The sequence below is a fragment of the Littorina saxatilis genome, linkage group LG13 (assembly GCF_037325665.1).
Source record: "Littorina saxatilis isolate snail1 linkage group LG13, US_GU_Lsax_2.0, whole genome shotgun sequence".
NCBI lineage: Eukaryota > Metazoa > Mollusca > Gastropoda > Littorinimorpha > Littorinidae > Littorina > Littorina saxatilis.
In genome coordinates, this window is record NC_090257.1 from 4626086 (window position 1) to 4654029 (window position 27944).

Below are 27944 nucleotides of genomic sequence, written 5' to 3' on the forward strand. Positions count from 1 at the left end.
CGATGAGGCGGCGAGGCACAAACACACTCTGGCAGAGTAATACAGTCTAACCTGTCTAAAGAGTTCATTACAAACTTAATGAACTGGATACACTTGAGCACTTCTTTTTTCATTGTCAAGAGGTGAGGAACGTTTGGAAACTATGTAAAGACTTTATTTATGAGCAAATTTATTATAATATAACTTTGAATGAAACAGATAATTATGTTTTTGGAATGAAAATTTAAAAAACGATCAAATTTGTTTTATAAATTATTGTATTTTGATAACAAAAATGACCATAGGAAAATTTAAGTATGGGAAGAAGTTATACTTACGTATTTTATTGGAATTAGAGTTAAACATTAGACAGAAGTTTATGTTTTGTATAATATAAAGTTGATTATGCTATACAGAAACAGACCAAGGAAGAAGGATGCTCCCCGCCTTAAAAAAAATAAAATTTAATTTTTAAAAAAAATAATAAATAAAAATCGGGCAAAAAATATGGGTTGAAGCATCCTGCATGCAACTGAGGTAAAAAAAAAAAAAATAAAAAAAACCCTGTCTAAAGAGACCACCCAAGGGACTGAGCAAAAGTGGTCTCACAAGACAGGTGGTCTCTTTAAACAGGTGATTTATATAGTCGTAAAAACCGTCGGGGATCCCTTGGGGAGGTCTTAATGGGCAGGTGGTCTTAATGGGCAGGTGGTCTTTATGGACAGGTGGTCTTTATGGACAGGTGGTCTTTATGGACAGGTGGTCTTAATGGGCAGGTGGCCTTTATGGACAGGTACGTGGTCTTTATGGACAGGTGGTCTTTATGGACAGGTGGTCTTTATGGGCAGGTGGTCTTAATGGGCAGGTGGTCTTTATGGACAGGTGGTCTTTATGGACAGGTGGTCTTTCTGGACAGGTGGTCTTTCGGGTGGTCTTTATGGACAGGTGGTCTCAAGGGCAGGTTCGGCTGTGCATGGTTTTTTCTCAGTTGACCTCCGATTACTTGCGTTTGAGAGGCCGGAGAGGTTGCCACAATACGGAGATTTAAGAAACGAAACGTTGGGACGTTTCGTTTTGAAGTTGTGGTAAACGTCATTATTTCGGGGGTCTCTCGCTGGAAAGGTGAAGGTCAACTGAAACGGAACGTGGAACGTCAAAACGCAGTCACGTTTTCCACCCCCAAAAAACGAACAATATTTCGTCAACTTTTGTGAGTATTTTTGCACACTAACAGTTTTATTTGTTGGCCATTTTATGCATTGCGAGATTCATCAACCCTTTCACAGTCTTTCAGCGCTGAGAATGTGTTCATTGGAGGTAGACAACTGTTGTGAACTGAAATATTTTGAAGGGTGCTGATCCTGGTACATTTATCCAACTTCATGGTGAGAAAGCAAATGGCGAAGCAGAAGTAGGTCATCGCATCGAATTTTTATTCTGGCTTCGTATGTGATCAGGTGCATGAATTGAAAAATGTGAAGCTCTTGTGCGTGCAATGCGAGTATGTCAATCCTTTATTGACTCGTGGAGTTGAAATTATGCCATGCCCAGTCAGCGGATCATATCCTGCCATGCCCGGCCTTTCATTCCGAAACGAAACGTGAATACATCTAAATCTTGTCTGCGGCCTATGCCGTCTCGTTACACGTTCCGTTTCGCGGGGTGACTCATTCACCAAACGAAACGAGCTGCAAAACGAAACGTGCTGTTTCTTAAATCTCCCTAATTGCTGTGAGCTGAACGACTCTCTTATCTCCAGCTAACCTGAGATACATCGGAGCGGTACGTACGTACTTTAAGTGTATTTTGTAATCGGAGGCCAAACTCCTGCCAACGCAGATGAATTGCGCAGCGAGAAACAACGGTGGGTTTGACAGACATAGAGCTGCAAGTGTTACTACATGATCATAGGCGTGTATAATTGCAGGTGTTCACACAGAGGAACACCGAACAGCGGAGAGAATGGCGTGGTTGTGAACCCTGTTCAGTTACAACCGCTGAACTGACTGGCTGATCAAGTTAGTTCAAGCAAACAACGCCTAAATATTAATATACGTTGATGCCGTTCGAGTTGACCTTCAGTTCAAGGTCATCGCAGTGAAAGGAACTTCAAGCAAGTAAGTTTTCAGTCGATATTTCCTTGCACAGTGCTCATTGGAAGTTGAGAGTTTCGGCTGGCTAATCTTGGTTGTTATTGATGTTGTTTCAGTGACGGTGGTGGTGGTGGTTGTGGTTGAATTCCTAATCTTTTAACATTTAGTCAATACCTGTGTGTGTGTGTGTGTGAGTTTGTGTGTGTGTGTATGTGTGTGTGTACGTGTGTGTGTGTGTGAGAGAGTGAGTGTGTGTGTGTGTGTTCGAGCGTGGGTGCGTGCGTGCGTGCATACATGCGTGCGTGCTCGCGCGTGTGTGTGTGTGTGTGTGTGTGTGTCTGCACTCGCTCGTCGATCTCAGTTCACTTAGGCCGACAGATTGACTAAAAATGTTGACATCGTCATGCGCGAGTTGTGAAGGTCTTTCCTCTGATATTGTTGTTTCTTTCTCGTGTTTCTGCAGCCGTGACTTGTCCGACTTAACTTGGACTGACCAAGGACTAGAAACAGATCGAAAGGGACGCTTCATCACGATTTGAATTTTGGTTCAACTGAAACTGAGCCAGCCAAGAATCACAGAGGTCAGAAGGTAAAGGGTCACGTCATCATGTCGGACCTTCTGACCACAGTGCGGGCCTCGTGTCGAGAGGCTCTCGTCGCTGTGAAAGACGTTAGCCACAGAGCCCCGGGCTCCCCCACGACCCAAGCCCTGCTGGTGGGAGCCCTGGTAGGGTTCCTGGCCTACAAGGCAACCCAGAAACGCTACCGCCTGCCCCCCGGCCCCTTCGCCTTGCCGCTGCTAGGCAACGTCCTGTCCATGGCAGGCGCCAAAGAAGCCTTCTACGTGAAGCTGCGACGCTGGGCGAAAGAGAAGTACGGCCCCGTCATCACGGTGTACTTGGGGCCCGTCCTGTGTGTCTTTCTCAATGATACTGACGTGGCCACAGAGGCCTTGGTAAAGAAGGGTGAGTCTAATCAAGCGTATTTGGTTTGAACAACATTTTATTCAAAATACATGACAATTGAAAATATGACACTAGGACACGAACTCAAGCTAACGCGTATTTTACAAGGCCAAAACAATAGTAGATTACACACACCTTGGTGGTGGACATTGCAATAACAAAGACCGGCACGGTGGCCTAGTGGTAAGGCGTCCGCCCCGTGATCGGGGGGTCGTGGGTTCGAACCCCGGCCGGGTCATACCTAAGACTTTAACATTGGCAATCTAGTGGCTGCTCCGCCTGGCGTCTGGCATTATGGGGTTAGTGCCAGGACTGGTTGGTCCGGTGTCAGAATAATGTGACTGGGTGGGACATGAAGCCTGTGCTGCGACTTCTGTCTTGTGTGTGTCGCACGTTATAAGTCAAAGCAGCACCGCCCTGATATGGCCCTTCGTGGTCGGCTGGGCGTTAAGCAAACAAACAAACAAAACAATAATAAACCACAAGAACAAATTGTGGGAGTGGGAGATAGGGAACTAAATCAGCGGAATCTACAAAGAAAAACAAAAGAAAACAAGTCGCGTAAGGCAAAAATACAACATTTAGTCAAGCTCAGTCGAACTCACAGAATGAAACTGAACGCATTGCATTTTTTCCGCAAGACCGTACACTCGTAGCATCGTCTGTCCACCGCTCGTGGCACAGGCAGTGAAATTAACAATCCAGAAAAGCGCGGTAGCGGTTGCGCTGAGGAGGATAGCACGCTTTTCTATATCTCTATATTTTTTTACCTCTCTGAACGTGTTTTTAATCCAAACATATCATATCTATATGTTTCTGGAATCAGGAACGGACAAGGAATAAGATGAAATTGTTTATAAATCGATTTCGGAAATTTAATTTTAATCATAATTTTATATTTTTAATTTTCAGAGCTTGTTTTTAATCCGAATATGACATATTTATATGTTTTTGGAATCAGAAAATGATAAAGAATACGATAAACGTAATTTTGGATCGTTTTATGAAAATATAATTTTTATTACAATTTTCAGATTTTTAATGACCAAAGTGATTAATTAATTTTTAAGCCTCCAAGCTAAAATGCAATACTAAAGTCCGGCCTTTGTCGAAAATTGCTTGGCCAAAATTTCAATCAATTTGATTAAAAAATGAGGGTGTGACAGTGCCGCCTGAACTTTTACAAAATGCCGGATATGACGTCATCAAAGACATTTATCGAAAACATTTTTTTTTAAAAACATCTTGGGATATCATACCCAGGAACTCTCATGAAAAATTTCATTTAGATCGGTCCAGTAGTTTACTCTGAATCGCTCTACACACACACACACACACACACACACACACACACACACACACACACACACATATACACACACACACACACACACACACACACACACACACACACACACACCACGACCCTTGAATGGGTAAAAACTCTCAACGACGCTAAACACCAAATAAAGAAAGAAAGAAAAGACCCTCGTCTCGATTCTCCCCTCTATGTTAAAACATTTAGTCAAAACTTGACTAAATGTTACGAAAAAAGGACGGGGGAGGGGGGGGGGGCCGTATCAGGACAATTCCCCGCCGGACATACCCCCCCCCCCCCCCCGGACTTTTCCCCCCAGACAATCCCCCCCTGGATAACTCCCCCCTAGGACAAACCCCCCCCCCCCCCCCCTAGGATAACTCCCCCCGGGTCAATTTCCCCCCTAGACAATACCCCCCTAGGACAACCCCCCCCACACACACACACACACACCAATACCCCCCCCCCCCTGTTTCCCCTCCGCCCCCCTCCCCCCAAAAAAAAAATCAATTTCACAAGTGATTATTATCGTTAACTTTCTTCCCTTTCTGCGGATCGTAGAAATCATCAGTGAGCATTCATCAGTATTTTACAACTCCGATGGCTGCCCTGGGTTTTGTTCATCAGTGAGTATAAATCAGTATTGTATTAAAGGGATTATTTTACTTTGACCTTGCTTCAGGATAGTACACAATGGAGTTTAGTTTGACAACAAGAGGTGCTCGCTGCATTTTGTTTGAAAATCATGTCTACGTAAAACAAAAAGACTTAACCAAAGGTGTAGAATGTAATTGGGAGTGTGAAAAGAGGCGAGATCATAAACAAATGTTTTTTTTCGAGGACGCAACAAAACAGACACATATTATAGAACTGTGTAGGATTTCCTCGTGATTTCTATAACACAGCAAAAAAAACACTACAAAAAGCATAACAGGACCACACTTTTCACGCAGGGGAATGCAACTTTCCACAGCCACTGAAACAAACAAGAAATTCCTACGAGGTAGGAAAAACACCCCCGTCAAAGGGAAATAACCTTCTCAGTTGGTGGCAGTGACTGAGTGAGAATGGTTATTTCCCTTTGACCATTAAGATGTCCCTCTATAAGTCCTTGTATAATTTTAATCCACCAATAACTCCCTAACCGTGTGTTTGACTGGTCCCAATTTTTGTAAGGACCGTCCCAGGAATGTATAGAACCTGTTCACCAAGTTTGGTGACGATCGGTCCGTTCATTCTTGAGATCTATATGCGAACACAAACAAACAAACAAACAAACACATCGAGCGAAACCTATACACACCTCTATACCGGGGGTGTAAAAATGTTAGCTCACGTGCGCCTTACTCTTCAAGTGTGATAACAACGATGATTGAAGAAACTATTATGAAATAAATACCCAGGGGGGTATTGTCCGGGGGAGAAATAGACCCGGGGGGATAAGTCCGGGGGGAAAATTGACCGGGGGGGAGAAGTCGTAGGGGGGAGAAGTCCTAGGGGGGAAATGTCCAGGGGGGATTGTCTGGGGGGGAAAGTCCAGGGGGGGGGGGAGATTGGGAGACTAGGAAAGCGAATTTACTAACACACAATACATGCATGCCAATCAGAGACAATGACAATGACAATTCTAAATGTTTTGAGGGCAACAAGAATAAGCATAGATATATAAGCGTCTTTGCATCAGAGAGAGAGAGAGAGAGAGAGGAGGGGGGAGAGGGAGAGAGAAAGAGAGAGAGACAGAGAGAGAGAGACAGAGAAACAGAGAGAGAGACAGACAGACAGACAGACAGACAGACAGACAGAGAGAGACAGAGAGAGAGAGAGACAGAGAAACAGAGAGAGAGAGAGACAGACAGACAGACAGAAAGACAGACAGACAGAGAGAGAGAGAGACAGAGAGAGAGAGACAGACAGACAGACAGACAGAGAGAGAGAGACAGAGACAGAGACAGAGAGACGGAGACAGAGACAGAGAGACGGAGAGAGAGAGACAGAGACAGAGACAGAGACAGAGACAGAGAGAGAGAGACAGAGCGAAACTTTAGCACTGAGTCTTCGCGAAGTCGACTTCGGGCTGAAGGAAGGACCGCCTTGACTAGTCTGTGTGTTTATTTTCTGAAGGTGAAGATTTTGCGGGCAGACCCTTCCTACACTCAATGGACGTGTTCAGTGAGGGGTCCAAGAGCATCGTCTTCGCCGACTACTCCCCGGCCTGGAAGCTGCAGCGGAAGATCGCCATGCAGGCCCTCAGGCACTACATGAGCGGCAAATACCTGGAGAAGGTCGTGCACCAAGTCATGGACATGGTGTGTGACGAAATGGCGGCTGAGCCGGGCGCGTTTGACCCGCATCTCTACAACTCTTCCCTCATGTTCAACATCATCGCCACCATTTGTTTTGGAGAGGTCAAGGCGTACGGTGACCTCGAGCTCAACGGAATAAGGGAAATGTTTGATAAGTTCAACTCTGAATTTGGTAACGGGGTTTTCGAGGACGTGTTTCCCCCTCTCAGGTATTGGCCCACCAAGAGGTACACGAGAATCATGGGGTATCTTCAGGGGATTCTCGACTATCTCTACAAGAACATCGACCAGCACCGTGCGTCCTTCTCCCCCGACAACATCCGAGACCTAACGGACAGCATCCTGCTGGCTCAGAGCGAGGCTGCACGTGAGGAGAGTGCAGAGGTCATGGCCATGTTGACAGACCAGCACGTCGGGCAGACAATCGCCGACATGTTCGGGGCAGGTGTGGATAGCTCACGGCTGACGCTGGACTGGGCATTACTCTACATGGCCGGGCACCCAGACGTACGATTTTTTAATTTTATTTTCTAATTTTTTTATTTTTTTTTTACAAAATGTTCGTTTACCTTCAGGGCTGAGGTGCACAGAGCAAAACTGGATGCCATATAAATGGGTAGTACGCGGACGCGGGGTTTGATAGTTTGATATTGAGATTTGTTGTGATTTCAACCAATCAGCTGACCCCGCGGTTTGTTCCCACCTAGTAGCATGGCACCCACTTTCGCTTTGTGAACCTTAGCCCCGGGTACCATGCTGCTTCATTTAACACTTTCTACCCCACCTATGTTGACCAAGTTTTTTTTTTAGCCGAGACCAGCTGTGCTGCAGCAGGTCACTCAGAATGGTAGTAACTGTGTAGTAACTGTGTATCAACACGCTGGAATGCAGGCGTTAGATCGACGTTACAGGAAGCACCTGAAGTGACTGTGTGTACGGATATATCCGTACCTGGGAGACAATGAGTTAAACAATATGTAAACAATTATAAACACACACACACACACACACGCGCGCATGCACGCACGCAAGCACGCACACCCGCGCACGCACGCACGCACGCACGCACACACTCGCGCACGCACGCACATACACACACACACACACACACACACACACACACACTCACTCACACACTGCTTCGATGATTCATGATTCTGGACGATGCTTAGCGGGGGTCTTCATTACTCTGGACGATGCATAGCGGGGATCTTCATTACTCTGGACGATGCATAGCGGGGGTCTTCATTACTCTGGACGATGCATAGCGGGGGTCTTCATTACTCTGGACGATGCATAGCGGGGGTCTTCATTACTCTGGACGATGCATAGCGGGGGTCTTCATTACTCTGGACGTTTATTGACCTTTCAATGCAGAACAACTGTGGTTTCGATTAAAATACAAAGACTTATATACCCAATGGTTTTGTGAAAATCCGCTTGAGCTCAAGCGGGAAGAGACGATTACTTACTGTTCATTATCATTATCATTATCCGTATTGTAGTCCTAGGACTACCGCTAACAATCTTATCCTGAATTTAACTGTTTGTAAAATTCTCCTTGTAAACTGTTCCGAATTTGGTTGTTTCAGATCCAGAAGAGAGCGCAGGAAGAGATAGACTCAGTCACAGGCTCACGGATGCCAGAGACTGGCGACAGGCACAAGCTACCCTTCACACAGGCCGTTCTGTTCGAGACTCTGAGGCTGGGTGTCGTCCTTCCAACTGCCGTTCCTCACAAGACTCTCTGCGACACCACCGTGGGCGGCTACGACGTGCCCAAGGTATGTTTAGAAACACTACAATGTCCTAAGACTACCGCTAACAATCCCTGCATCTGCAGGGTTTTGGAACATGATACAGTCCTAAGACTACCGCTAACAATCCCTGCATCTGCAGGGTTTTGGAACACGATACAGTCCTAAGACTACCGCTAACAATCCCTGCATCTGCAGGGTTTTGGAACACGATACAGTCCTAAGACTACCGCTAACAATCCCTGCATCTGTGCAGCACAACCTTAGACACTTCTTGGCATTTCTTGTGTTCCTTCTGTCACCGTCTTGTTACAGTTTCTGAGGTTGTCTTTGATAAATGTTCAGTGTTCACTTTACGTGAGTTGCAGAGAGCACATAGGGTGTATATTGAATTGTTGGTATTTGACCAAGTGGAGGGATGGTTGTGACGAGAAGGAGTATGCCTTTAGCATTGTTTTTATATTTAGTCAAGTTTTGACTAAATATTTTAACATCGAGGGGGAATCGAAACGAGGGTCGTGGTGTATGTGCGTGTGTGCGTGTGTGCGTGTGTGTGTGTGTGTGTGTAGAGCGATTCAGACTAAACTACTGGACCGATCTTTATGAAATTTGACATGAGAGTTCCTGGGTATGAAATCCCCGAACGTTTTTTTCATTTTTTTGATAAATGTCTTTGATGACGTCATATCCGGCTTTTTGTGAAAGTTCAGGCGGCACTGTCACGCCCTCATTTTTCAACCAAATTGGTTGAAATTTTAGTCAAGTAATCTTCGACGAAGCCCGGACTTCGGTATTGCATTTCAGCTTGGTGGCTTAAAAATTAATTAATGACTTTGGTCATTAAAAATCTGAAAATTGTAAATAAAAATAAAAATTTATAAAACGATCCAAATTTACGTTTATCTTATTTTCCATCATTTGCTGATTCCAAAAACATATAAATATGTTTTATTTGGATTAAAAACAAGCTCTGAAAATTAAATATATAAAAATTATGATCAAAATTAAATTGTCCAAATCAATTTAAAAACACTTTCATCTTATTTCTTGTCTGTTCCTGATTCCAAAAACATATAGATATGATATGTTTGGATTATAAACACGCTCAGAAAGTTAAAACAAAGAGAGGTACAGAAAAGCGTGCTATCCTTCTTAGCGCAACTACTACCCCGCTCTTCTTGTCAATTTCACTGCCTTTGCCATGGGCGGTGGACTGACGATGCTACGAGTATACGGTCTTGCTGAAAAATTGCATTGCGTTCAGTTTCATTCTGTGAGTTCGACAGCTACTTGACTAAATATTGTATTTTCGCCTTACGCGACTTGTTTCTCTCTCTCTTCACGACAGGATACGATGGTGTTTGTCAACCAGTGGGCGATTCTACACGACCCGAAGAAATGGGATCAGCCTGAGGAATTCAGACCAAAACGATTTCTCGACGATCAAGGTAAACTTTGTGCGGCCTATGTGTCCTTTCATGCGCGTTGTTATGGATTTGACGAACACACATACCCATGCGCACGATTACGCACCCAATTTCACAACGAAAGTCTCAGGGCTTGGAAAACATTAATATTACACGCATGCAGGAAAAAGAAGGATAAAAATGGGAAGTACTGTAACTATGGCAGCTCGCTTAGGCCCCCCCCAAAAAATTGTCTGTTTAGGGTAACCCGACCGACCCTATCGATTTGGCGCCGACCCAAAAACTTTTTTTTGATTTAAAAAAAAAAAAAGAAAAAAAAAGAGGTAAAAATGCTAAAAAGAGACATTTGGCGTTTCTTTCTCTCCCTTTCTCTCTGTTTTATTTATACGTTAGTTTTGAAACATGTATTCATCAAATATAAGAAGTGAATGTTCAGCCAACATAGCATTTACAACAACAACAAAAAAAAACTTTACCTACCTACCGACCCTACTTTTTTTGGTCATGTTACCCTAAACAGACAATTTTTGGCTCACGTAAGTGTAGCCTATGCGATGATAAACTTTTGACGTGTGTGATAGAAACAATTTGAAGACGTCACATTATGACGTAAGAGGGTTAGACGTCACGCAAAGGAATTACTGAACGTCTCGGTCATTGTTATTGTGAGCGGGCCGAGACTACTTGGCAGATCCAGGGTCTCGCTTTCTTGCACAGTTTCACCTATGCTTACCGTGTGTGTGTGTGTGTGTGTGTGTGTGTGTGTGTGTGTGTGTGTGTGTGTGTGTGTGTGTGTGTGTGTGTATGTGTGACGGAGTGATTGAGTTTGTGTTACTGTTTGTCGATTTCTTACGTGAGCCTTGAAGGCTTCGCCTCTTGTTTTTTTTGAGAAAGCAATCCGATATTCCATGAGGGTAACCTCACAGGACTATATGAAATCGTATCCTTAAAACTTATCTTATCCTGAATATTTAGGACCTAGATAAAACACATTTTGCTTGACGTTTGAATGTGCCTGAACATTTCCGAAGGGTATTGTTTATGCTTGCAGGCAACTTGAAGAAGATAGATTGTTGGACGCCGTTTTCCGCCGGACGCCGAGCGTGCCTGGGAGAGACCGTGGCCAAACCGGAACTGCTGCTTATCCTCGCCTGTCTGCTCAAGCGCTTCACAATCTCGCTACCAGAGGGCGCCGTCTATGACCCGGAATACAATGTGGAGACCGGTATAACTATTCACGCGCCCAAACCTTACAAAGTCGTCGTCCACAAGCGCTGAGAACTCTTACAAAATTGTCGTCCACATTCAAGCGCTGAGAAACCTTACAAAATCGTCGCCTACGAGCACTGAGAAACCTTACAAAATCATCGTCCAGAAGAGCTGAGAAACCTTACAAAATCGTCGTCCACAAGCACTGAGAAATGTTTCCTTGGGAACAACTACCGCAGCAATACTAAATTCAAGGTCAATGGCGTTTGCTTCCAACTGACCCAGCTATTCATACCTCACTTTGTTGAATATTCTCTCTACTTTGTAGTACAGTGGGTGCTATTAGTCGTGTTTCAGGTCACAGAACCGTGTTGTTAGTTTTCTTAGAAAGAAGTCTTGAAGTACTTTCAACCCATTCTCTCTCGAATAGGATAATTACTTTGTACAAAGTTGACGATGGTCCAAGGGAAGCATTGAGAACCAGACAAAATAAACACCACAATCCATTGCGGAAAAGCGCGGGGCAAAACACTATGTGTTACTCCATACCCCCCGCCCTCCATGGAAATTCTTCACCACAACATATTAGGTGGGGAGTTTGCCCAGTCGGTAGAGGCGCTGGTTTTAAAACCGGTTGTTACTATCAGCGTGGGTTCAACCCCCAAGTTCCGCGCGGGATGTGTGTCCCAGAGTCAACGTTGGGCAGACTCTCTTCGGTGTCCGAACACCCCCGTGTGCACGCATGCGCACAATAAAGATCCCAGGGTCCCAGCGAAAGTCTCAGGCCTTGGAACCACGAAGACATGCATGCAAAACATATGAAGCCCCGGTGTCCCATCGGCCAACAGCCCATAAAGTAACCATTACAGCAACTGGTACTGACCCAAGACGACCCAACCCGGTCCCTAGCCCATTTCAGGTCTCCTCTAGCAGCCGGCAGCCAGCTGTCTACCCCTCCCCCCCCCCCCCCCCTCGCCCCCCTGCATTTTTTAAATTTGTGTATACAAAGCCGGGTTTTCTCGTCTCACATGCCACTACTGGCTTTGCCGTGAGGGCGTAAAACTTAAATTTCCCTCTATTGCGGAAAAGATGTAAAGGTAAACTTACAAGCACAGTCCTATACAGTCACACTGTACATACCCACTGTTTGATGTCTTTTTCTCCTGCTTGTGACCTGAAGTTGTGTACAAAGAACTTAGGTATAAGAACCAGAAATGTTTTTCTAACAATTTCTGTTGACACTTTCAAGAGACTTTCTTGTTATAAGTACCCCCCGCGGGTTAGGGGGAAGAATTTACCCGATGCTCCCCAGCATGTCGTAAGAGGCGACTAACGGATTCTGTTTCTCCTTTTACCCTTGTTAAGTGTTTCTTGTATAGAATATAGTCAATGTTTGTAAAGATTTTAGTCAAGCAGTATGTAAGAAATGTTAAGTCCTTTGTACTGGAAACTTGCATTCTCCCAGTAAGGTATTGTACTACGTTGCAAGCCCCTGGAGCAAATTTTTGATTAGTGCTTTTGTGAACAAGAAACAATTGACAAGTGGCTCTATCCCATCTCCCCCCTGTCCCCGTCGCGATATAACCATCGTGGTTGAAAACGACGTTAAACACCAAACAAAGAAAGTTTCTTGTTATAAGTGAAAAACGTACACAGGTACATTCTGTATATGTTACAGTAAATTCATCAAACCAGTAAATTTGTAAATTTACTGAAATTTTCAGTAAATTTGTAAAGTTACTATTTCACTCAGTAAATTTACAAATTTACTGAAAAATTCAGGAAATTTACAAATTTACTGAGTTTGACACCCAGGAAATTTACAGAAACATTGTAAGCCTTATGCCATACACACACACACACACACACACACACACACACACACACATTTTTTGACGGGAGAGAAGAATTTATTCACAAAACATCATTGTATTGAATTAAAAGAACAGACCATTGGCACACTCATTCCATAAAAAAAATCATTTGTTGCGGCATTTTGAATTGCATTTTAGTTTTGCTTTGTAGCGGGAACATTTGTTCGTTTGGCACTTTCTTGGCCCACCAGCACAATTGCATTTGGTAAAACCTTGGCCCCCTGATGCTGACTCTGCTATAATAGCAGAGCGAAGAGATACGTGTTTGTCAAGATTCACATCTCTCATGGAGAGCAGTCTTTGAGGGCACACATCAAATTGGTTTCGTGAATACCGCACTTTTAAAACCCCGGCCTTCACTGCTACAGTATAAATGTCAGTTGAAATGTCTCTGTTTAAAATGATACCTAAAATATTTCTGGCATCACCTCTGCCACGATCGACCATTGGCACGGGCACTGCCACATTGTCTCCCACTTCACCGCATTTGAAGTCCACTCTACTTCTTTTTACCATTCTCTCTGCCTGAGATAACTGGCCGGAGAATGCTTCTTTTCGAGCCCTTGTAACCCTCTCAACAGAGGCAGACGGTTCAGCTGAAGTCAGGGTGGCGTCAGCAGAGGCAGACGGTTCAGCTGAAGTCAAGTTTGCGTCAGCTGTAGAGTTGTCTGCAACAACTGATGACACTTTCAAGAGACTTTCTTGTTATAAGTGAAAAACGTACACAGGTACATTATGTATATAAAGTTTGTGGGAGTGTCTGTCGTTTCTGTCCGTGACTGTGTGACTTTCAAGTCTACGTGTGTCAGTCGTTACTCCATACAGTGTGAATAAAAACACATATATTCTTAATAAACGTACAATAGAAGGTATACAAGTAAACAGATAGCGCGCGCGCGCTCGCGCGCGTGTGTGTGTGTGTGTATGTGTGTGTGTGTGTGCGTGTGTGTGTCGGCAAAGGTTTTATTTCCAGGAGTTAACTTTGGGAAGATTCTCTCCGGTGTCCGAACATCCCCATGTGCATGCGCACGCAGGATAAAGATCCCAATTAGGGCACAGCAAAAGTCTCATGCCTTTGAAAACACGAATACATGCATTAGAAACAAGAACGAGAAGAAGAAGAAGAAGAAGAAGAAGAAGAAACAAGAACGCAGAAGCGTGATTAACCATTGTTCCAGCCGGCACGGAAGCCAGGCACACCAGCCTGACGAAGACTGAGAATAAGACTGACGAAGACTGAGAATAAGACTGACGAAGACTGGGAATAAGACTGACGAAGACTGAGAATAAGACTGACGAAGACTGAGAATAAGACTGACGAAGACCGTGAGAATAAGACTGACGAAGACCGTGAGAATAAGACTGACGAAGACTGAGAATAAGACTAACAAAGACTGGGAATAAGACTGACGAAAACTGAGAATAAGACTGACGAAGACTGAGAATAAGACTGACGAAGACCGTCCGTGAGAATAAGACTGACGAAGACTGAGAATAAGACTAACAAAGACTGGGAATAAGACTGACGAAGACTGAGAATAAGACTGACGAAGACTGAGAAGAAGACTGACGAAGACTGGGAATAAGACTGACGAAGACTGAGAATAAGACTGACAAAGACTGAGAATAAGACTGACAAAGACTGGGAATAAGACTGACACAGACTGGGAATAAGACTGACGAAGACTGAGAATAAGACTGACGAAGACTGAGAATAAGACTGACGAAGACTGGGAATAAGACTGATGAAGACTGAGAATAAGACTGTGACGAAGACTGAGAATAAGACTGACGAAGACTGGGAATAAGACTGACGAAGACTGAGAATAAGACTGACAAAGACTGAGAATAAGACTGACAAAGACTGGGAATAAGACTGACGAAGACGGGGAATAAGACTGACGAAGACGGGGAATAAGACTGACGAAGACTGAGAATAAGACTGACGAAATCGATCTTTCGGGCTGTGGTCTGATGGAAGTATGGCAAGGAGTTCAGCAGTTGTCGAGCAATGCTTCATGAGTCAGTGTCATATAACTCAGTGGTCACATCAGTAACACCGGTACACTCGTACTCATACAGACGAGTACACAGGTCAAGCCGACATAGTAAGCGAAGAGAACTCTTGCTGCGGAAAGTCGCACAATATACGTCAATGCATGCTAAGTATAGATTACTTGTCACAGTGACATCATAATTATGTCCGTGTGTTATTGATATTAGCGGGCTGTGTGGAGGCGAAACGATGTCGGCGAACCGTGACATGCTTGGATCCATACCTGGCTGGTACCAGAGTCAATCTCTCCATCTAGTCAAAATTTGTAACGTTGAAAAGGCAGATTATTATCCGTTTCAAATTACACCGTATCGGATACCCGCTCCCCCCCTCTCCTCTGTAAACGTGTGTGTGTGTGTGTGTGTGTGTGTGTGTGTGTACTGTGCGTGCGTGCGTGTGTGTCATGTATGTGTGTGTGTGTGTGTGTGTGCAGTGTGTGTGTGTGTGTGTGTGTGTGTAGTGTGTGCAGTGTGTGTGTGTGTGTGTGCAGTGTGTGCAGTGTGTGTGTGTGTGTGTGTGTGCAGTGTGTGTGTGTGTGTGTGTGTGTGTGCACTGTGCATCTCAGTCTCAGTGCCCAAGACCTCAGTGTCGGGTTCAGTGTCAGAATCAGTATCTGTCTGACAGTCAAATATGAACAAGGCCGCCGTTTTTTATGACGGCTTACTAGTGCCAAAACCTGTGGTTACCCATTATCACGTGATAATTACTAATTAACGCTGTCATTTACTGTTTTCACTCGTTAGTTACTCATTTTCACGGGATAATTAGTAATTTTCATGGGAAAATGACTAATTTTTAGTTTTGGCACTAGCAATTCGTCAGGAAGTGAGCCAAAACTAAAAATTAGTCATTAACAGGTGAAAGTTAGTAATTTTCCCGGGAAAATAAGTAATTAACACGTGAAAATGGTAATTATCAAGGGAAAATTACTAATTTTCCCTTGATAATTACAATTATGAGGTTTTGGCACTAGTAAGCCCTATGACGGCTTACCGTGACTAGTGCCAAAACCTGAGGTTACCCATTATCACGTGATAATTACTAATTGACGCTGTCAGTTACTGTTTTCACCTGTTAGTTACTCATTTTCACAGGAAAATTACTAATTTTTAGTTTTGGCACTAGCAATCCGTCAGGAAGTGAGCCAAAACTAAAAATTAGTAATTAACTGGTGAAAGTTAGTAATTATTCCGGGAAAATTAGTCATTTTCCCGGGAAAATTAGTAATAAACAAGTGAAAATGGTAATTATCAAGGGAAAATTAGTAATGTTCCCTTGATAATTACAAGATCGGCGATCGAAAAGAAGAAGAAGATTACAATTATGAGGTTTTGGCACTAGTAAGCCGTCATAGTTTTTCCTCTGCGCGCCAGCAACAACTGAAGAAATTCGATCCGTGGTCTCAGTAAGACGAACATGTGTCGGCCTAGCCGAAAAGCTTAGTGAATATGGGTACGCTCGGACCTTTAAGTCCTGATCAAGGGTACAGCCGTGCAAGAAAGTTTACCGCGGTCACCAGTCCTCTCCAGCAAGGGCACTAACCCAAGCAAGAGTACAAACAGAGCATGCAGAACACATGCAGACAACAATGGCTGTATCACCCCGGCAAGGGTACACATTATAAGAGCAGTGCACACAGACAACAAGGGTAGCATTACACAAGGTAAGGTACGGGTACAAATAGAGCAGTTCACACACAGACGGCGAGCGTACAACCACCTCATGTCCCAAAAAGATTCTTATTCTGGGGACAAAAATAGAAATTTAGCAGAGCATAGCACAGACGGCGAAGGGGCAAGACACGCACGCACACCTTTGCCGAGTCATAGGCCTACATGTTTTTCTCCGTTGACCTCCGTTCAGTTGCGTTTGAGAGGCCAGTGCTGTGAGCTGAACGACATTTTTTATCTCTACCCAACCCGGCAGAAACATCGGAGCGGCCGGTACGTACGGACTAGATAAATCCACAAACTGTATTATATATTGTGTGTGTGTGTGTGTGTGTTTGTGTGTGTGTGTGTGTGTGTGTGTGTGTGTGACAGTGTGTGTGTGTGTGTGTTTGTGTGTGTGTGACAGTGTGTGTGTGTGTGTGTGTGTGTGTGTGTGTGCACGCTGTTGCTATTGTACATCGCCATGAGCTTTAGTAAGAAGGGGCGATTTATAAGTGTTCGTTATTATTATCATTATTGATACAGTTATTTATCGGGGGCCAAACTCGTGCCGACGTTGTCGAAATGCGCAGCGAGAAACAAAGGTGGCAAAGATCTTCTGCAGTAGAAAATCTTTGACGGTGGGTCAGACATACATTGACTTACAAGTGTTACTAAAACTGTACCCATAGGCGTGTATATTAATTTTGCAGACAGAGCAAAACCGAACAGCGGAGGAAATGGCGTGCTTGTAGTTAGCATGTTGAGTAGCAACCAACTGGCTGAACACCTGACAAACAACGCGTGTATAATATACGTTGATAGTGTCGTTCGTGTTGACCTTCGAGTCAAGGTCATCGCAGTGGCCCGAAGGAGCTTTTTCAGTCGATATTTTCTCGCAAAGTACTCGGTGGAAGTTGAGTTTTGACTGGCTATTCTTGGTTGTTGTTGATGTTGTTTCAGTGGTGGTGGCGGTGGTTGCATGACTACCTCGTCTTTTTACGTTTAGTCAATACATAACTGAATATATTGGGGCAGACTGGGAATTGACGAATTCCGAGCCGGAAATAACTCTGTCGGGTTTGTATGGGTTGTTAAAGAGTGATTGCCCTTGCTTTTGCTCGGACAAATATTGACATGTGCTTCTTGTACACGTGTTTGAGACACACCCTCTCGTTAATGACTGGCCTGTAATGTCACGTGAAAAACGTTTCCCCAGGTGACATTATTTCCCACGTGCCGAAGGGGTGTGTCTCAAACACGTGTACAGGAAGCACATTACAATAGTTGTCCGAGCAAAAGCAAGGGTACTCACCCTTTCACAACCAATACAACCCCGACAGAGTTATTTCCGAAAATCATATCTTGAGACTGTAGACGAGACGAAAGTGTGTGTGCGTGTGTGTGTGACTGTGTGTGTGTGTGTGTGTGTGTGTGTGTGTGTGTGTGTGTGTGTGCGTGTGTGTGTCTGTGTCTGTGTCTGTGTGTCTGTGTGTTTGTGTCGGTTTCTGTGTGTGTGTGTGTGTGTGTGTGTGTGTGTGTGTGTATGTGTGTGTGTGTCAGTGTGTGCGTGTGTGTGTGTGTACGAGCGTGGGTGCGTGTACGAGCGTGGGTGCGTGCGTGTTTATGTGTGTGTGACTGTGTGTGTGTGTGTGTGTGTCTGTGTGTCTGTCTGTCTGTCTGTCTGTTTGTGTCGGTTTCTGTTTGTGTGTGTGTGTGTGTGTGTGTGTTTGTGTGCGTGCGTGCGTGCGTGCGTGTGTGTGCGTGCGTGCGTGTGTGTGTGTACGTGTGTGTGTGTGTGTCTGTCTGTCTGTTTGTGTCGGTTTTTGTTTATATATATGTGTGTGTGTGTGTGTGTGTGTGTGTGTGTGTGTGTGTGTGTGTGTGTGTCTGTCTGTCTGTCTGTCTGTCTGTCTGTTTGTGTCGGTTTTTGTTTATGTGTGTGTGTGTGTGTGCGTGTGTGTGTGTACGAGCGTGGGTGCGTGCGTGCGTGCGTGCGTGCATGCGTGCGTGCGTGCTCGCGTGTGTGTGTGTGTGTGTGTGTAGGTGTGTGTGCACGCGCACTTCAATCTCAGTTCACTTAGACCGACAGATTGACTAAAAATGTTGACATCGTCATGCGCGATCTGTGAAGGTCTTTTCTCTAATATTATTGTTTCTTTCTAATTTTTCTGCAGCCGTTACTTGGACCAAGGACTAGAAACAGATTGAAAGGGACGCTTCATCACGATTTGAATTTTGGTTCAACTGTCATCATGTCGGACCTTCTGACCACAGTGCGGGCCTCGTGTCGAGAGGCTCTCGTCACTGTGAAAGACGTTAGCCACAGAGCCCCGGGCTCCCCCACGACCCAAGCCTTGCTGGTGGGAGCCCTGGTGGGGTTCCTGGCCTACAAGGCAACCCAGAAACGCTACCGCCTGCCCCCCGGCCCCTTCGCCTTGCCGTTGCTAGGCAACGTCCTGTCCATGGCAGACGCCAAAGAAGCCTTCTACGTGAAGCTGCGACGCTGGGCGAAAGAGAAGTACGGGCCCGTCATCACGGTGTACTTGGGTCCCATCCTCTGCGTCTTTCTCAATGATGCCGACGTGGCCACAGAGGCCTTGGTAAAGAAGGGTGAGCCTCATGGTTTAAAAAAAAATTATACATAAATACCAAGACATGGAGTGCATGCTGTGATAAAAGAGCACAACATGATGCACGTATAAATGTGCTCTTAGAAACAAAAGAATAATGTAGATATGTGACCCTCCACCACGGAATGAGTCGCATGTCACCTTTGCATGATGTTCATATTTTTACATTTTCATAAAGAGTTTGTTATACTCTATCCAGTGGTGAAACCCGTTTTAGAAAAGAGCGAGTTTGAGTTATAAGGCTGTGACTAAGGTGACCTTCACACTGTTACCAGGCATCCCCCGGACTTATATTAAGCCTAGCGCAGAACCGCGCGAGGTGACATGCGACTCATTTCGTGGTGGAGGGTCACATATGTTAAGCAATAAAGAGCGAAGCAAGTAGAGGTTACATGCCGAGTCTCTGTGAATATTAAAAATAATGGTCGAAGTTAGCGGATCATGAAAAATGCGAGCTTCAGCAAGCTTTTTCATGACCGCGAACTGATACCATTATTTTGTTATATTCACTGAGACGAGGCGTCTAACCAATTTATTCCTCTTTTATTCAAATTGTCAAAGAAAAACGGTGTATATGTGCCAGAGATTGATCTAGTCCTAATCACTCTGCTAGTCTACCTACGCAAGTACGTGATTAATGCGCTGTTGAATAGTTCAGCGAAAATCATTCAATTCTGCCAACACTTTACAGTTTTGGGTGTGACGAAAAAAAGAAGAGGGCCGGAGTGCTATGTAAATTATGAGCAATTCTTGCAAATCCATTCAAAAAATATGATACTACCAGACTGTTTCCGCATTTTGAGCCAGAATTTTTTGTTATGGCAAATCGATGTTGCAGTTCCGGAGCAAATGATCAAAATTTATTTGCGAATTTGCGTTCAAACGTGTTTTTCCCATAATATAACAATGCACAGCTCGAAAATATGGCCAAGAACAAATCTACGGTACTTAGAAGAAAGAAGAATAACAACATTCTTGACCATTACGACTTGCAATTTAGCGTGTTTGTTTTTTTGTTTGTCTGTTAAACTCGAACTTTTCTTCTGTATATGTTTCTTTTGCCCATGCTTTTGTAGGTGACACTTTTGAGATTCCTGACTATGGTAGAGCGGCCAAATTGAGAAAATGCGCTTAGAAAAGTTACTTTAAGGCACCGGTTTTGTATACTCGATAACCACTAGTTTGTGTGTTTATTTTCTGAAGGTGAAGACTTCGCGGGCAGACCCTTCCTACACTCAATGGACGTGTTCACCGAGGGGTCCAAGAGCATCGCCTTCGCTGACTACTCCCCGGCCTGGAAGCTGCAGCGGAAGATCGCCATGCAGGCCCTCAGGCACTACATGAGCGGCAAGTACCTGGAGAAGGTCGTGCACCAAGTCATGGACATGGTGTCTGACAAAATGGCGGCCGAGCCGGGCGCGTTTGACCCACATCTCTACAACTCTTCCCTCATGTTCCACATCATCGCCATCATTTGTTTTGGAGAGGTCAAGGCGTACGATGACCCCGAGCTCAACGGAATTAGGGAAATTTTTGACAAGTTCAGCTCTGAAATTGGTAACGGGTTTTTCGAGGACGTGTTTCCCCCTCTCAGGTATTGGCCCACCAAGAAGTACACGAGATTCATGGGCTATCTTCAGGGGTTTCTCGACTATCTCTACAAGAACATCGACCAGCATCGTGCGTCCTTCTCCCCCGACAACATCCAGGACCTAACGGACAGCATCCTGCTGGCTCAGAGCGAGGCTGCACGTGAAGAGAGTGCAGAGGTCATGGCCATGTTGACAGACCAGCATGTCGGGCAGACGATCTCCGACATGTTTCAGGCAGGTGTGGATACCTCACGGCGGACGCTGGACTGTGTGTTACTCTACATAGCTGGACACCCAGACGTAAGCTTATTATATCAATTTTCTTTTTTATTCTTTTTTTTTTTTTACACGTAAGATTTTCACACACACACACACACACACACACACACACACACCACACACCACACACACACACACACACACACACACACACACACACACACACACACTGCTTCGATGATTCATGATTCTGGACGATGCTTAGCCAGGGTCTCGATTAGTCTGGACATTTATTGACCTTCTAATGCAGAACAACTGTGATTTCGATTCAAATTCAAAGACGTATATATATATACCCAATGGTTTTGTGAAAATCGCCGTGAGCTCAAGCGGGAACTGGAAGAGACGATTAATTACTGTTCATTATCATTATCATTATCCGTATTGTAGTGTTTGTTTTGAATTTCACTTTGTGTCACATTCTCCTTGTAAACTGTTCCGAACTTGGTTGTTTCAGATCCAGAAAAGAGCGCAGGAAGAGATAGACTCAGTCACAGGCTCACGGATGCCGGGAACTGGCGACAGGCACAAGCTACCCTTCACACAGGCCGTTCTGTACGAGACTCTGAGGCTGGGTGTCGTCGTTCCAACTGCCCTTCCTCACAAGACTCTCTGCGACACCACAGTCGGTGGATACGACATCCCTAAGGTAGTACACTCTTCAGCTTTCCACTTTTGAACACACTTTTTGTATCCAGCTGTGAACACTGTCATCGGCTAAGACGTCAATCAATCAATCAATGAGGCTTATATCGCGCATATTCCGTGGGTACAGTTCTAGGCGCTCTGCAGTGATGCAGTGTGAGATGAAATTTTATACGGCCAGTAATTGCAGCCATTTCGGCGCATATTTACCTTTCACGGCCTATTATTCCAAGTCACACGGGTATAGGTAGACAATTATTAACTGTGCCTAAGCAATTTTTGCCAGGAAAGACCCTTTTGTCAATCGTGGGATCTTTAACGTGCACACCCAATGTAGTGTACACGGGGGGGAGTTCGGACACCGAAGAGAGTCTGCACACAAATTTGACTCTGAAATAAATTTCCGCCGAACCTGGGATCGAACTCACGCTGACAGCGGCCAACTGAATACAAATCCAGCGCGCTACCAACTGAGCTATATCCCCGCCCAAGGTAACTTGAACAAGGGGGTTCTGATTTGGCCTATATGGTCCGCTGGACCCAAAAAGCAACAACTAACTAACTAACTTGAACAAGGAATGACTGTTTGTAAACTCTATACAGTCCTAAGACTTCCGCTGACAATCCCTGCGTTTTTACATTTAGTCAAGTTTTGACTAAATGTTTTAACATAGAGGAGGAATCGAGACGAGGGTCGTGGTGTATGTGGGTGTGTGGGTGGGTGGGTGTGTGTGTGTGTGTGTGTGTGTGTGTGTGTGTGTGTGTGTGTGTGTGTGTGTGTGTGTGTGTGTGTGTGTGTATTGTGTGTTTGTGTAGAGCGATTCAGAGTAAACTACTGGACCGATCTTTATGAAATTTGACATGAGAGTTCCTGGGTATGATATCCCCAGAGGTTTTTTTTTCATTTTTTCGATAAATGTCTTTGATGACGTCATATCCGGCTTTGTGTAAAAGTTGAGGTGGCACTGTCACACCCTCATTTTTCAATGAAATTGATTGAAATTTTGGCCAAGCAATCTTCGACGAATGCCGGACTTCGGTATTGCATTTCAGCTTGGTGGCTTAAAAATTAATTAATGACTTTGGTCTTTAAAAATCTGAAAATTTAAAAAAACAATATGTATATAAAACGATCCTAATTTACGTTCATCTTATTCTTCATCATTTTCTGATTCCAAAAACATATAAATATGTTATATTTGGATTAAAAACAAGCTCTAAAAATTAAAACAAATTAAAATTATGATCAAAATTAAATTTTCGAAATCAATTTAAAAGCACTTTCATCTTATTCCTTGTCGGTTCCTGAATCCAAAAACATATAGATATGATATGTTTGGATTAAAAACACGCTCAGAAAGTTAAAACGAAGAGAGGTACAGAAAAGCGTGCTATCCTTCTCAGCGCAACTACTACCCCGCTCTTCTTGTCAATTTCACTGCCTTTGCCACGAGCGGTGGACTGACGATGCTACGAGTATGCGGTCTTGCTGAAAAATTGCATTGCGTTCAGTTTCATTCTGTGAGTTCGACAGCTTGACTAAATGTTGTATTTTCGCCTTACGCGACTTGTTTTCTCTCTCTTCACGACAGGATACGATGGTGTTTGTCAACCAGTGGGCGATTCTACACGACCCGAAGACATGGGATCAGCCTGAGGAATTCAGACCAGAACGATTTCTCGACGATCAAGGTAAATTTGTGCTGCCTATGTGTCCTTTCATGTGCGTTGTTAATTTGTATAGATTTGACGAACACGCATATATATATGAACTTTTTTTTTAAACGTCAAACTGAGGAATTCAGGCCAGAGTGATTGCTCCCATGGGGTCGCCTTCACGCGGCGGGAGCGTTTAAACAGAGCTACCCCACCCCTTTACTTCTCTTCTTTTGTCTTATTTCTGCCTTACCAGTCCTTTCACCTATATTTCCTTCCAAGAAAACTCTCCCTACTATTCCCTGCAGTTTTCCAATTCTTTTCTTGTTGTCTTATTTCTACCTGACTGGATCCATCACCTTTATTTCACTTACCAAAAGTCTTCTTTTCCACATCCTTATTTCTCTGCACCCCGCATGTCGTAAGAGGCGACTAACGGATTCTGTTTCTCCTTTTACCCTTGTTAAGTGGTTCTTGTATAGAATATAGTCAATGTTTGTAAAGATTTTAGTCAAGCAGTATGTAAGAAATGTTTAGTCCTTTGTACTGGAAACTTGCATTCTCCCAGTAAGGTCATATATTGTACTACGTTGCAAGCCCCTGGAGCAATTTTTTGATTAGTGCTTTTGTGAACAAGAAACACTTAACAAGTGGCTCTATCCCATCTCCCCCCTTTCCCCTATCCCATCTCCCCCCTTTCCCTCGTCGCGATATAACCTTCGTGGTTGAAAACGACGTTGAACACCAAATAAAGTAAAGTAAAGGCCAGAGTGATTTCACAACGATCAAGGTCAATTTGTGCGGCCTATGTGTTCTTTCATGTGCGTTGTTAATTTGTATAGATTTGACGAACACGCATATATATCAACTTTGTTTTTAAACGTCCAACTGAGGAATTCAGGCCAGAGTGATTTCACAACGATCAAGGTCAATTCTGTACGGCTGTATGTCCTGTCGTGACCGTTATCATTAGACAACGAAACGTAGCTTACCAACGGAATTTTAAAAAGTAAGCTAGATCTCATTGGAGATAGGTTTCAGTTTACGTGGGTTTCTTCTTGAAAGGAACCCGCGATTCTGTTGCCAATAAGAAACGTGAATAACCACACAGACACTAGAAGTATACGTATAACTCGCGATGCATTTTTGTCAATTGAGAAAACACACGAAGACCGGTTGCAGCATTGAACGACACAACTTTCGGTTCTGGAAGGCAGTCAGGCAAAACCTGGAGTTTTAACCGCGTAAGATTCAAGGCAATTCACCGCTAACTATATAGGGAATAGGCCAATTCCGAAAATAACTCCGTCGGGTTTGTATCTGTTGTGGGAGAGTGACCGTTTCTTGCAAAACCTCTGCCATTCATTCGAGGGGCCAAGTACTAGCGCACTAGCGACGCAAGTGTTGGTAGTAAGAAAAGGTCACTCTTCCACAATCCATACAAACCCGACGGAGTTATTTCCAAAACTCGTCTATTAATTGCTTTGCTTGCAAGCAACCTAAGGAAGATTCATATTGCTTGACGTTTGAGTGTGATTAAACATTTACGAGGGGTGTTGTTTATGCTTGCAGGCAACTTGAAGAAGATAGATTGCTGGACGCCGTTTTCCGCCGGACGCCGAGCGTGCCTGGGAGAGACCGTGGCCAAACCGGAACTGCTGCTTATCCTCGCCTGTCTGCTCAAACGCTTCACAATCTCGCTACCAGAGGGCGCCGTCTATGATCCGGAATACAATGTGGCGGCCGGTTTAACTATTCACGCGCCAAAACCTTACAAAGTCGTCGTCCACAAGCGCTGAGAAACCTTACAAAATCGTCGCCTACGAGCACTAAGAAACCTTACAAAATCGTCTTCTAGAAGCGCTTAGAAACCTCACAAAATCATCGTCCAGAAGCGCTGAGAAACCTTACAAAATCGTCGTCCAAAAGCAGTGAGAAATGTTTCCTTGGGAACAACTTCCGCAGCAATATTCAAGAACAATGGCGTTCACCTCCAACTGAGCCAGCTATTCATGCTTCACTTTGTTGAGTATTCTCTCTACTTTGTAGTTCAGTGGTTGACATTAGTCATGTTTAAGGTTACAGACCCGTATTGTCAGTTAAAAAAGAAAAACCTATTCCCTTTTGAATAGGGGACTTACTTTGTACAAAGTAGACCATGGCCCGAGGGAGGCATCCCTTTCTTTGAGTAAAAGCACTTGATATAAAACCCAATTAATGACAAGACATAATCATGCTTATTCACAAAAAGCATCCGTTCATTTACAGCTGTGCAATGTTAGGCCAAAAAAAAATTGTCTGTTTCTGGTCACCCGACCGACCCTAAATTTCGGCGCCGACCCTAAACTTTTTTTTCCAAACTCAAAATTTTTGTTGTTGTTTTTTGGTGATAAAGGACAGGGTGAGAAAATGAACAACAAAAACGTGTGAAAACGAAAGTCCGCTGACGATTTGTAAATGTGATGAGTGTCTTGTCTCTATGTATAGTGAATCCAGTCGCTTTGCGCGATTTTTAAATTTAGTTTTATTGGTCTACATTTGGGGTAAAAAAAAAAATTTTTTAAAAAAATAAAAATCCCTACCTACCGACCCTATTTTTTTTAGCCATGTTACCAGAAACAGACAATTTTTTTTTTGGCCTTACACCCCCCGTGGGTTAGGGGGAAGAATTTACCCGATGCTCCCCAGCATGTCGTAAGAGGCGACTAACGGATTCTGTTTCTCCTTTTACCCTTAAGTGTTTCTTGTATAGAATATAGTCAATTTTTGTAAAGATTTTAGTCAAGCAGTATGTAAGAAATGTTAAGTCCTTTGTACTGGAAACTTGCATTCTCCCAGTAAGGTCATATATTGTACTACGTTGCAAGCCCCTGGAGCAATTTTTTTATTAGTGCTTTTGTGAACAAGAAACAATTGACAAGTGGCTCTATCCCATCTCCCCCCTTTCCCTGTCGCGATATAACCTTCGTGGTTGAAAACGACGTTAAACACCAAATAAAGAAAGAAAGAAAGTGCAATGTTACCTTTAATGTCACACGAATTGTTCTATCGTCAAAAAGGGTTTGTGAATAAGATTTAAATGGCAAACTTTTTTTTAAAGCTTTATTTCATGAAAAAAAAAGTTTACATTGGAAGAAGTTCTTTAAGAAGTGAGTGACAAACATTGTGAAAATTAATTAACCCTTTTCACTAACATCTATATATACGGTCACACCACCTATCGATTATATTTTGTGGATAATCATTCAACAACATTTGAATCAAGAGGATTTATAACATGTACGACCGGCACGGTTGGCCTAGTGGTAAGGCGTCCGCCCCGTGATCGGGAGGTCGTGGGTTCGAACCCCGGCCGGGTCATACCTAAGACTTTAAAATTGGCAATCTAGTGGCTGCTCCGCCTGGCGTCTGGCATTATGGGGTTAGTGCTAGGACTGGTTGGTCCGGTGTCAGAATAATGTGACTGGGTGAGACATGAAGCCTGTGCTGCGACTTCTGTCTTGTGTGTGGCGCACGTTATATGTCAAAGCAGCACCGCCCGGATATGGCCCCTCGTGGTCGGCTGGGCGTTAAGCAAGCAAACAAACAAATAACATGTACGGGTTGTCGTCAAGATAAAAGGGTCAGAGAAGGAATAAAACGCAACAAATCGATGTCTTAATTCATATACTTGTTCTCAATTGTTAAAAGTGTATAGAACAGACAAATCATGTCTAAAACACGATTTTTCAAAATTATTTTGTATGTGTTTTTGTTGAAACGTTGTTCTTTTGAACTAAATTCTGGTTTTCTTGTCAACACTCGCCATCGACGTGTACGTCCAAGCGTATGTCCAGTGTTGGTAAATGGTTGGTTGGCTGTTGTTTGTTGAAGTCCCTTCAACTGATATGGCTTTGTTGGACCGATACAAGTTTTTTTCCTTTCTTAGTTTACATGGTTGTCTCAGTGTTTGAAATTTTTAACTCATTGTCTCCCAGGTACGGATATATCCGTCCCCGCTCATATGGCTCTATCTGACCAGGTACGGATATATCCGCTCAGACTGTTAGCTTCAGTCGCTTCCTGTAACGTCCATCTAACGCCTGCATTCCAGCGTGTTGATACACAGTTACTACACAGTTTCTACAATTCCGAGTGACCTGCTGCAGCACAGCTGGTCTCGGCTAAAAAGACCTTGGTCAACATAGGTGGGGTAGAAAGTGTTAAGGTATATCACTGTAAAATAAAGAAGGTTCTGACTTGTAATATGAACTTTAAAACTTAATCTTTTCAAAGTTAAAACATCTGGCGCGAGGCGACATCCCGGTATAAACCGCTTGTTCGACAGAGGTTACCTAGCTTCACACAAATAAGGATCTAATGAGATGAACAACAGTAACGTCAGGAAACAGTTTCTTTTCCAGCGCGTCACGACTGACGGACGTCAGACAAGGTAAGGTCAGCAACAGGCGGCCGAACCTTGCTGTCATAACCGCCGCATTTGACGCGTTCTGAGTCGATGACGTCAGG

The 27944-nt window shown here is 44.0% G+C and overlaps 2 protein-coding genes and 1 long non-coding RNA gene across 4 annotated transcripts; 2 read left to right on the plus strand and 1 right to left on the minus strand.

Annotated features, from left to right (window-relative positions):
* On the plus strand, positions 1–14068 carry LOC138945940 (steroid 17-alpha-hydroxylase/17,20 lyase-like). Of its 2 annotated transcripts, XM_070317472.1 has the most exons (7): positions 1000–1189; positions 1907–2096; positions 2536–3037; positions 6477–7165; positions 8251–8442; positions 9764–9863; positions 10894–14068. In XM_070317472.1, the coding sequence occupies exons 3-7, from the start codon at positions 2680–2682 to the stop codon at positions 11118–11120; spliced, it is 1566 nt and encodes a 521-aa protein (XP_070173573.1). In that variant the 5' UTR covers positions 1000–1189; positions 1907–2096; positions 2536–2679; the 3' UTR covers positions 11121–14068. The 2 variants fall into 2 exon arrangements, with proteins under 2 accessions (XP_070173574.1, XP_070173573.1); XM_070317473.1 differs by lacking the exons at positions 1000–1189; positions 1907–2096 and adding an exon at positions 1–122.
* Positions 11124–25309, minus strand: LOC138945966 (uncharacterized). Its single transcript, XR_011449149.1, has 2 exons — positions 25240–25309; positions 11124–11197 (listed from the first exon to the last, which is right to left on the minus strand). It is a non-coding gene; the product is annotated as an uncharacterized lncRNA (long non-coding RNA).
* Positions 16736–27172, plus strand: LOC138945941 (steroid 17-alpha-hydroxylase/17,20 lyase-like). The gene is made up of 6 exons (XM_070317475.1): positions 16736–16924; positions 18808–19243; positions 20467–21155; positions 21592–21783; positions 23372–23471; positions 25008–27172. Exons 2-6 carry the CDS (start codon positions 18886–18888, stop codon positions 25232–25234), a joined length of 1566 nt encoding a protein of 521 aa, XP_070173576.1. The 5' UTR covers positions 16736–16924; positions 18808–18885; the 3' UTR covers positions 25235–27172.
* Positions 27173–27944: the final 772 nt, after the last annotated feature.

Bases quoted from the DNA above. Each gene is read 5' to 3' on its own strand.
- LOC138945940 (XM_070317473.1), top strand. From the start codon at position 2,680: ATGTCGGACCTTCTGACCACAGTGCGGGCCTCGTGTCGAGAGGCTCTC. The intron at 7,166-8,250 runs GTACGATTTTTT...TGGTTGTTTCAG, and splicing joins ACATGGCCGGGCACCCAGAC to ATCCAGAAGAGAGCGCAGGA. The intron at 9,864-10,893 runs GTAAACTTTGTG...TTATGCTTGCAG, and splicing joins ACGATTTCTCGACGATCAAG to GCAACTTGAAGAAGATAGAT.
- LOC138945941 (XM_070317475.1), top strand. From the start codon at position 18,886: ATGTCGGACCTTCTGACCACAGTGCGGGCCTCGTGTCGAGAGGCTCTC. The intron at 21,156-21,591 runs GTAAGCTTATTA...TGGTTGTTTCAG, and splicing joins ACATAGCTGGACACCCAGAC to ATCCAGAAAAGAGCGCAGGA. The intron at 21,784-23,371 runs GTAGTACACTCT...TCTTCACGACAG, and splicing joins GTGGATACGACATCCCTAAG to GATACGATGGTGTTTGTCAA.